The sequence below is a fragment of the Pterocles gutturalis genome, unplaced genomic scaffold, assembly GCF_000699245.1.
Source record: "Pterocles gutturalis isolate BGI_N339 unplaced genomic scaffold, ASM69924v1 scaffold19899, whole genome shotgun sequence".
Taxonomy (NCBI): Eukaryota; Metazoa; Chordata; class Aves; order Pterocliformes; family Pteroclidae; genus Pterocles; species Pterocles gutturalis.
Genome location: NW_010133754.1, coordinates 49707 through 60252, shown reverse-complemented (window position 1 = coordinate 60252; position 10546 = coordinate 49707). Strand labels below are relative to the sequence as shown.

Sequence of the window (10546 nt, the reverse complement as noted above, 5' to 3'; positions counted from 1 at the left end):
GTAAGGAAAATCTCAGGAGCAAAGAAATACTTACGAAAGGACAGAAAAAATGAAGGGCCAGGTAAAGGCTGATCTTCAGTGGAATTAGGGAGTGCAGAATGAATAACTTAGTAATGAGAAAAGCTTATGGGGCTTGATGCACTAAGGTACTTATGATCAACATCAGACACATGCTGAAGTAATTTCTAGTCAACATATTCTTTAGCATGAGTTTACATATAATTTAGTTTAAAAAAATCTCTTGTTGATTATTTTACCCCGATATATTTAAAGTATGCCCACTTTGTACTAGCTGATACATTTAGCAGTCAAGTTCCCCAGCCTTCTGGTTTTTTGTTTTCTGTGTTTTGACTTTTCAGATATTCCATATCTGCATTTTTAATTTTGCATATGCTAGGAATCTCATTTAGGTGCCAATGTACAGAGGATAGTAATGAGGACAAGTGGCAAAGAGCTAGTTACTAGCAAATACCAGATCCTCAGATCCCACAGTGTGGAATATTATGCTTAAACTTGCAAAAATCTTTTAGAGAGAAAATAAGATAAATACATAGTAGCACTGATTAATGGACATAATGCCCAAACTGAGATTTAAATGTGACTGGAGAAGCTCAAAAGGTCTACTGTTTTCAGTTGAGGTAAGCATCTAAATTTTAAATAGGAAGCAAGTTGGAAAGTTAATTATCCTAATTTACATATGACCTTTCACAGGTTCTTTGGAGTCAGGATTTCAGCAGTATTTATTTATACTACTTTGCAAAATATCATTAGAATGTTTATGATGGACTTTCCCTTAGATTCAGGCTGTAGATCTTGGTTATGGGTGTGCCACAAAAAGGGCTTTACTATTAATATTTTTTTGTGTGTACTCTTAGCATTGCAATAAGCAGAAACACTAGAAAAGGAAAAGGAAAATGCACTGCAGAGTCCTGCTCTAGCAATGATAATAGTAAGGCAAAGTACTGGGAACAAGAAGCCAAGCACTTGTTTCTCATCAAAGTTTTCCAGCTCACCAACATACAAGTGAGGTATGAGTTAGGTACAGACAAATAAGGGACTCCAAAGGGACGTTTGCTGATTGACAAAGTAGGAGGTCATGGAATTGTTGTGTTCTGCCAAACATCATATAGAAGTGATGCATGAAGAGGAAAAAAAGCACAGACTTTCTGCTGAAAAAATGCAAAAAAGATTTAGATGTGTGACAACAATATCTACAAGATTTTGTCATTCCCTTCTCTAAATGTTTGAATTCTATTTAGACCCTTTTATTAACCCAGACAATGTTAACATTGTTAGCTATGTACAGTTCTGTGCACTAGCAAAAAACTTTCTATCTTCTGTTTTTGAGAGTCACTTATTAAACTACAGTGCTCAAGGAGAGCTTCATATCCTCCTTACCACGACATCTTTCATTCTTCCTCACAACTTTCTGACAGAAACAATCCAATTATCTTTCATTTTCCTGAGCTAGCTCTGAAGCTGTTTCTCATGAGATAAATGCATGCACATTGGGAATTCTTTGAATTGGACTAAAAGTTCCCCTCTTACTTTGCCAAATAGAAGGTATGAGCACTAAAGAGGATGAGAGAAAGCACCAATGGTGCAGTTACTTAGGCATCGAGTGGGGATAAATCTATGCTACAGACTGCAGTGCAATGTAGAAATACCTCAACTGTCTTGAAACAAGTTAGCTCAGGCACCGAAAGTCATTTGTCCATGCCAGGAGGGAGCACAACGTGGGCTCATTTACTGTGCTACTAACCATGGCTCAAAACTAGTACCAAATGTACTGATGTACAGGTGGCTCAGCAGAGATTTTGCATACACATTTACTACCAAATAGGCAATTTGGGCTGTCCATCTCAACAGCTTCACTTTTTCTTTACTGTCTCTTTAATGTCCAGAAAAGCAAAATGACGGCGCTGTGACAACAGCCTCTGGGACACCCTGACACAGGCTGTAGAGGTCCCCCAGGGAGGCTCCTGCTGCTCAGAGGGCAGGTACAGAGCCCTGGGAACAGCAGGGACAAAGCTGAGAGTCACACCATCAACGCTAGTCTGGCACGATGGTTTTTCCATGTGTTTTGCACAGACTTGTTACACCTACTGACAAGCAAGGGTGGCACTTGAATGAACATATTATCCATAACACATGACAAAAATAAACATGCTCTCGGGATCAGTTCTCTCCTCAGATTCAGGCACACAATACTCATTAACTACAGTATTACGGGTATTATTGCTACACTGAAAATTATGTGAATAAACCTAAGGGAGAAATTTGGCTTGTAGTATGCAAAGTGGTTCCAGTAAATTCTGAATATTTTAAAATAATAAATATTTGTACAGTGATGCTGATCAGCTCTGCTTTATGAGTTATATTAGTAACACCGTGCCAGATTTCAGATTTTATTCCTATTATGTATTAATGATTCCACATCCCTATTCTTATTTAATAGCTGGAGAAGCCTGCTTGAAGATCAACTTCTAGTAAACACTGAGGGGGCATAAAGAAAACTCTGGTATTTAATAAATACACTACCCCTTTAAACAGATACCACAGAATCTGTCTTTATCATAACATGATAATAAATGGGCAAGGGGGGACTGAGCTGAAAGCCTGCACTTTCTTCAGATTCAGTGGCAGCTCTAATGATTTGTAGCCATTGAGGACCCCTTCTTCACCCAAAGCACAGAGTATTGTGCAGATGTAGTGCACTTTCTCTGGCAAGGTGGTACTAGGCTTGGTACCATCATGTCCATCACAGCCCTGTGTTGCAACTTTCATTAGCACAGGAAAAATTATTCAGAGATTCAGCATTTCCCCAGTGGAAGTGACACCCCTCTTCCAATTCCATTTTCAGTGTGATTTTCATTTAAATTTGACTTTAAGCATAATGATCTGTGGTGTAGTGTTTATGAACAACTCCAAAACCTTCCCACCAACCCATGTTACTTTCCTTTCTGGTCACAGGCCCCAAATTTTCACCAAAATGTCATGGATGTAACTGATTGCAGACTTTGGCTAACCCTGTTCATAAGGCTTAAGATTCATTGCCTCAGAGAAAACAACCTATTGAGGTCTAGGTTTTCTGAATGCTTTTGTCAGAAAAATTATTTATGTGTACAAATCTCTCTTAATGTAAAACTTCTTTCAAATTCTTTCCTAACTCAGGGATATGCTGACCTGGAGTATGAGAAACAGAGGGCATTCTTTGCTGACCTTGCCCTTAGTTACAGAGCGTAAGTACAAGGCTGCTGAATATATACTTCAGTGGTCCACAAGCACTTTCAGACATCCTTGTGTGCAAGAAATACCAGAAACTTAATCTTTTGTCAATGTATCAATGGGGCTAACATTTAGAAAACAGAATTCAGAGACAGGCTTTCAATCCATATGAAGTAGACTTTTCCCATAACACAGCAAATACACCTTAAGATAAAAATCTTTGGATTGCATTCACATCTCCTTCAGTGCTGCATTTTGTCTTAGCAAAGGTCATTTCTCGATATGACTCTTCCATTTCAATTTTGCAGTTCCTTTCAGGACGAGCTCCTGACCTGAGGCTAATCTTTTTCAAGGAACCATAAGGAACAATTTTTACGGATATATTTTTGATAAAGAAAAGCAATTTGCTATTTTTGTGATTTGTTTGACAAAAAGTCTCTAGCCATGTGCATTAGCTACTTAAAAACCTCTCAGGTCTCTTGTGGGTGATTGAAAATGTTTCTGCCTTTATGTGTAAAACTTCACCAGAATCACACTGATGTCTGACAGAGTCAATCAGATATATAGGTAGAACTGGTTGGGGGTTATCAGCCTCATGGTGTCTAAGAACTGGTGAAATCTCCCAAGTTTTGAGAGACTTCTATTTGAGTACAGTTTTCTCACTGCCACCGTATACCAGCACAAAACAGCACAAAAGCACAAGTTGAACTGACTCTGAGCTACTGAAGAAGCAGCAGTGAGGAAGAGGAGAAAAGAGTGCCCATCAGAGAAGTTAGTGATAACCACGCAGTGTACGCCTGGGTAGCTCTCTGCTGATGAGTTTAGGAATGCTTCTCTGTGATGATATTGTGCTGATCACAACCTCCAGGGATGGACCTTTCAGGCACACACAGTGTTTTGGTTGCTAGAATGCTTTCAGCAGAAGTAAGGGTAAGCCTGAAGGCCTCTTTTTTTTTTTTTTTTTTTTTTCTGTAAAGAACATGTCTCACTTTCTTACCATATCCCTCTGTTTTCTCCCCACATTGGAAGAGAGGAGAAACATACATCATTAGAGCCTACCAAGACAAAGAAGTTGTTAATTATGTACTATTTTGCTGTTTCTATCTTCATTACAGCAAACATTCATGGGGGAGGCAATGAAAATAATACTTGGAAAGTGAACTAGAAACCTGCTTTAGACACATGCATTATTTCCTCTCTTCATTACAGAGGAGACCCTTTGCCTCACATCGAGTACACAGAGCAGGAGATTGCAACTTGGTGAGTTTGTTACTTGCACTCCAACACTTGGTCCGTTCCAATGCAGTCCCAAGAAAGACTTGTAATGTGAGACAGTTTTAGAATTTTAGAACCATGTTTGTCCATCTCACATTTTACTCCTTGTTAAATGCCACCTTTTGGTCATTTGTTTTGCAGAAAGCCATTCTCAGGGCTGGTCTTAACTATTCGCTTTCTAGAGCAAAATGCATTTTCCTGACCATCTCTCTGCCTGCCAATCCTATCAAGATATCAGAAGCCAGAAAACACCTGGAGCCTATAGTATAACTTCTTCTGACTTCTAGTTAACCACAACTATGGTGGTGACACAAATATCACTTTTCCAAATCTGTTAGCAAGAGAAAATGCCCACTCGCAGGATGGAAGTTCACTCACAGGAGGTGGTTAATCCAGCGTTCATAGGACAGACCAGCCTTGCTTTTTCTCCTGCAAGTATTCATTGCTGTTATTATGAATAGGCATCATTCTCTCAAACTGCAGGTAAAGGAAATTTTGGAGTGCCTTTCCAGGATGCATTATTTACACTGTAAAAAGGCCTTTGATGTCATATGAAATGAATGCACATTACTTTTACATGGGTGCAGCATTTCTTCACTGGGCTTTGCATCTCCTGAGGATTTACCACTTCAAAAAAACCCCAAACCATCCAACCAAGCAAAATTAATTCAATTCAAAGTACGTTTGCAGACTTTATGTGAAGTATGTGACAGATTTGAAAGAAAGCAGAGTTCTTTCATATGTCTCTGTTTCCAGTTTCTGCCACTAACTTTAACAAATCTCAGTAAGCAGCAATAATTACACATTCGTATGATAATACAAACATAAATATGTCCAAATGTCTGGACTAACAGCAGATCCTCAGGATTGTGCAAGGTGCCACATATGCCCATAATAAGAGAGAGTCTTTGTTCAGAAAAGTTCATAATTTAAGTGGAAAGAGAGCCAAAAGGTGGGAAAAAAGAAGAATGATAAGCACATTTTATAACTGTGGAACTTAAAAAGCTAGAGCTTAAGTGATTTGCCTAAAATTATATGCTAAGTTTATGTCAGTGCCAGGAATTAAATCAGTATACTAGATGTCTCATGCCAGAAACTCAACCACAGGGCCACCCCATCTTTTTCAGTGGTTATTTTATTTTAAATAAAATCTCCTGTGCCATAGAAAGCTTGAGGGGTGTTGCTTGCAGTCACATAGAAACCCTGCATCCAATTCATCCAAGCGGTCACATTTTTATTAGGCTCAAATAGGTTTTTACAGCATCTTTCAACTGTCAAAGACTGATGGTCGTTGTCATGCTCATGATTGCTACCACCAGCCAACAATTTTGGCATGGGATGATGTGTGGGAATGTCATATTTAAGAAAATTTAATTTTGTGTTCTTTCCTGTTTTTCCCTTTTGTTGCCAACCTCCGTCATTCCAGTCCTTCTCCACCTAGAATTAGTCCCACTGTGGTAACGGAATAGACCTTTAAAGGAGTATCTGCCCATTTCCCCAAGTAGCCAGCCCCAGCAACGAAGGTTGTCTTGTTATGTAAAGCTGTTTCCAAAATTAGACCTCCCAATGGTTATCACAGCCCCCTGTGGCTGTGCCCTGAGGTCATCTGCATTACAGCACAACTTAATTGAGCGCTGTGCAATTGAACGGAAATTTGTAGCACAGACTAAATTCCCTTGGTGTTCACTCTGAAAAGTTGTTGGATGCCTTCAGTTTGTAGCAACATGGTTATAAAAATGAAAACTAATCAAGTGAAGAAATAAAACTTTCAGAAAACAGAGGGTACAGATGATCTGAATTTCTGTTTTCAAGCAGGCTTCTTGGAGGACCTTGAAATTAAATAGTCATAAAATGCATCTTATGGGTAAAAGCTATATAAGAAAAAGGGAGCATCTAAGACAAAATTATGGGGATTCACCTGTCACATCTTCATAATAAAGCTGAATAGTGCCACTATTTTTTTCATTTTTTCTAAAAAAATAAGGAAATTTACGTAAAACAAGGTCATTGCCTTTAAAGTCTTTTAAATAGCTGGCTCCATCCTTCATTATGAGGCTCCTTTCTGAAGTATTTCATAGACAGTGCTTTTAGCAGTTTCTCTTTTTCCCTCTCTGGACTGAAGTACCATCAGGTAGCAGCTTAATGGTTCTTTGAGTGATAGCACCTCCATACGGTGAGCCATTGTACCTATTTGACTCACTACAGTAGGACGTACTAAATTGTTGTTTGGAAATATCTGCTACTCTATTGACTTTAGAGGGAATGTAGATGATTGCCTTAGAGCAACTTAGAGAGGAGGGAAACTTAGCTTTGGGTAATTCATCACTAGTCTCTGAGACTGCCTACATTTCTGTGGAAGTCAATGTTTGGACACATGTAGAATGATACTTTGATAAAAGGGACCATATGTGCACAAGCGTAAACAAGCCTGCTCTCTCTAGATTCCAGTCTGGGGCTGAACTCTGTACTGGTTCAGATCCTATGCAATCCCACTGAAGTCAGTAGTATTCTATGGGGAAATAAGCCAGGGGAACACTTGAACTCTAGTCCTCCTCATTTTTTCCTAATTATTCTATGGAAACGGCCCAGTATCCTGCAGCTTTTGCAATAGTGACAGCAGCCACTGTTTCTCTCTGTTCTTTTAATTTTTTCCTCCTAAGGTTTCCCTTCCCCCCTTCATTCTGATTCATTACTCTCATACTGTGTAAGACATTCATACAAATGAAGAGAGCCATTACCAGGGACTGGCTATCACCTCCATAGCAACAATAGCATCACAAAAAAAAAATACAATACAAAAACAACAAAAGGTCATTTTCCATAGCCAGTATTTCCAAGAATGATCTCAATTTTCATAAAACAATGTTTATAAAATTGTTAACACCCTAGGGCCATGTCTGAACAAAAATAACCATTTCTATAAGGTTGTTTGCCATGCTGTTACTACTTGTTTGTTTTGCAACAGCTAAATATATTCCAAACCGCAGCTCTAAATCCAAGCACCATCAAGTCTACGAGAAGCTTGAAGCCTGTGCCCAAATCTGGTTACATATATTTTTTTTCAGCTGGTCTCTTTTTATACGATGGGCTAAAGGCTTCAAGAAGTTGGCATGTCTTTCAAATGCATAGCCCATGCCAGGTAATTTGAACTGCAAAAGTATGAACCTCTTACAAGCCTGTCCAGAAGTCACTCTTTAGTATCAGAAATGTACTTTTTTAGGAGGAAGCTTGCAAGAGTCAGATATAGGCTAGGCTTCAGTATGGAGATGGAGGGACTGGCATTTCAAGTTGTATCCCAAAGTAGAGAGGAAGGGAATACTTGTCTCGTTCCATCCCTAAAATATGCAACACAGAGAGGGCCACAGCCTCAGCTTTCTCCCTGGGATTTCCCTGGTACTTCCAACACCCTTATACCTAAGCAAGAAACACTTCTGAATCAGGATTAGAGTTTTGTTATATTAAAGGAAGGTGTAGGAAGGGATAAAAGAGATTTGCTGAACACAACCCACCTTCTGAAGGAAAAGTGAAACAAAAACCCCTTATACTTTGCTACATCCACCCAGGCATCAGCTTCCAAACACCAGGTGTCCTGAGTTCACAGTTTTAGACCATTGCCTATACTGAGGTATTTACCTCTCTGTGGATCTCTAGATAGGGCAGATAAGTACTGCTTTTTTGAGGTGGATCATGCTATGTGGCTTTTGCCTTTCAGGAGAGAAGTATACAGGAAGCTGAGCAGCCTTTATCCTACTCATGCCTGTACGCAGTACTTGGTTGCTTTCCAGCAGCTGGAGAAATACTGTGGCTACCAAGAGGATAACATCCCTCAACTTCAGGATGTCTCCAGATTTTTAAAAGGTCAGGCATTATGAACCATGGTTTATTCTACGGTTTCCTGGATATGTTTGTACACCACCACATACACACACAAACTATCTGGTAGGACCCAAGATGGTGAGCAGAGCTGATTAGCTGTAGAGTTCCCTCATACAAGATGAGCTGTAGTACAGGACATTAATACCAGGCATGTCTTGGGACCAAGCTGTAAGTTTGTGTTTGTTCTGTGAATGGCTGCAGTTGGTGTAGCAATAACCAGCTAATTGCAGTACTAGCAGCAGTATAGCCACAGCATCACGCTGCTCAGCATGACTTCCACACAGAGGTTTTCTGTGGGTTTGGCTGTATTTTGTGCTTCTATAGCTATGCTGCTAGTAAGATCCAAACACAAGTACAGGTACATACCTCTCAAGTCCACTTTTTTTCTGATGCGCGAGACAGGATGGCACCACATGCTAGAGGAAATGATTTCCAGGAGATCCTGCTAGTCAGCCAGCAGCTGCCTTGAAACAACACTGCTGCTTTCCATCTCTGTGGCTCCACTTGCCACACTAAACTCTTTAGTACCTACTGTGTGGCTGATAGGAGAGCGGAAAGACTGTGATGTTAGTCTGTAAATGTGTGAAGGTGTGGCCTTAGACAAAGGGCACATAAGATTGCCAGGCTGACCTACCTGCTATTAGCTGGGGGCTGACAAGCAAGGGGCAGGAGAAGAAGGGAGCTTGCATGATTTTTATAAGCCACACAGGCTGCATGGATTCCCAAGGCCAGATGCTTTGTGTCAAGCAGCTGATTTCCTATTGTCATCAAGAATGACTAAAGGAATATGGTCTTTAAAGCTTCCTTGCTCCTTCTCAGTGACAAGGAGATGTGCCAGAGGGTAGGACAGCTGATCACCGTGATGGAATAAATAATAAAAAGTATGCCTTAACTTTAAATAGATGAAATTTAAATACAATATTCAGGAAAGCAAGTGACCTGCTCCTTGTGTCAGTAGGTGATGCTAGTAAGCTCGAGTACGCCTTCTGCTGCTGAAGAGTTTTCTAGAACACTACCGTTTTTAGCCAAGATTAAGCTGTTCAATGACAAAGTTTTTATTGCATCTTTAGTGTAAGGGAACAGAGGGTTGGCATATGAAAGCATCTCTCATGAGCACCATCACATCCAGGTAGAGGAATTTTTCCATGTATGCGTTACCTATTTTCTCATGTATTTTCCCTTCTATTCAACTATCCAACTTACTTCCATTCTGTAGTAACTGGTCTGATAAATATTTTTTCTCATGAAGTTGTTGATCTCATCTTATCTCATTTACACAGTATCTGGCAGAAGGGAGCTCCAGAAATCATGTGATGTTTATTTGATTACCACAGATATTCATATTCTGGTCAATCAGGTGATTTCAAAAGTGTGAAAATTTAGGATAATGTAAGAATGTCCTGTCATAATACTATTTGTATTGCTCGTGTTGGTTGACAGGATTTTATTGCCTGGAGTCTGAGCCTGCTCATTTATTTTGTAGGTTCTGGTTCTAAGTTTTCTCTATGCCATACAAATTGTCCTAAACAAAAAACATGCAGTAAAAATAGTAATTCTGAAAATTCTGGTAATAACAGTTGGGAAGATGTTCACAGTAAGTTTCAACTGATCTACTATAAACATGGGGTGTCCAGTGTAAGGTAATTGTCTAAATTATTCTGACTGAGAATTAGAATCAGGCACTTCAGAAGCATTTTATTCAATCTTGGAATGAGTGTCTAAGGAAAATGGAAAGAAGGGCTCTCAGGAGCGCTGGTCCTACCGTCCTTAAACTGTAGATAAAACCAGGATTAGTTTAGCCTACAGGCTTTGTAAAAAAATATGCATAGTTGGAACAAAGTTTGTTCAAAACAACTGTGTTTACAGCTAGACACAGTCAAGATTGAGTAAGCTATTTTAGTCCCATTGTATTTGGCTTTGAACTGATATCTTACTTATCTTCAATGGTTCCCTCTAACAAGGTAATTTCACTATGCAGAATACTTTCTAGCATAGCATGAGGACTGACGTTGTTGCAAGGTCCCTTTGTAGCAAACTTGGTCTGAGAAGCATCTGCAAGGTCTGTAAAATCTGTGTTAAAAACAGCCTCATGCCAAGCAGCCACTGGGTGAGGAGTATGATTTATAAGGAGTTCTTCTGATTTATTACTAATTTGGGTGGCTTTTAC

At 39.5% G+C, this 10546-nt stretch overlaps 1 protein-coding gene across 1 annotated transcript in view; it reads left to right on the top strand.

Annotated features, from left to right (window-relative positions):
* Window positions 1–10546, top strand: part of LOC104467547 (tyrosine 3-monooxygenase-like) — a 30283-nt gene that overhangs the window by 4387 nt on the left and 15350 nt on the right. The window contains 3 exon segments of the mRNA XM_010081361.1: window positions 3175–3242; window positions 4438–4488; window positions 8216–8361. Coding sequence (XP_010079663.1) covers window positions 3175–3242; window positions 4438–4488; window positions 8216–8361 — 265 coding nt within the window.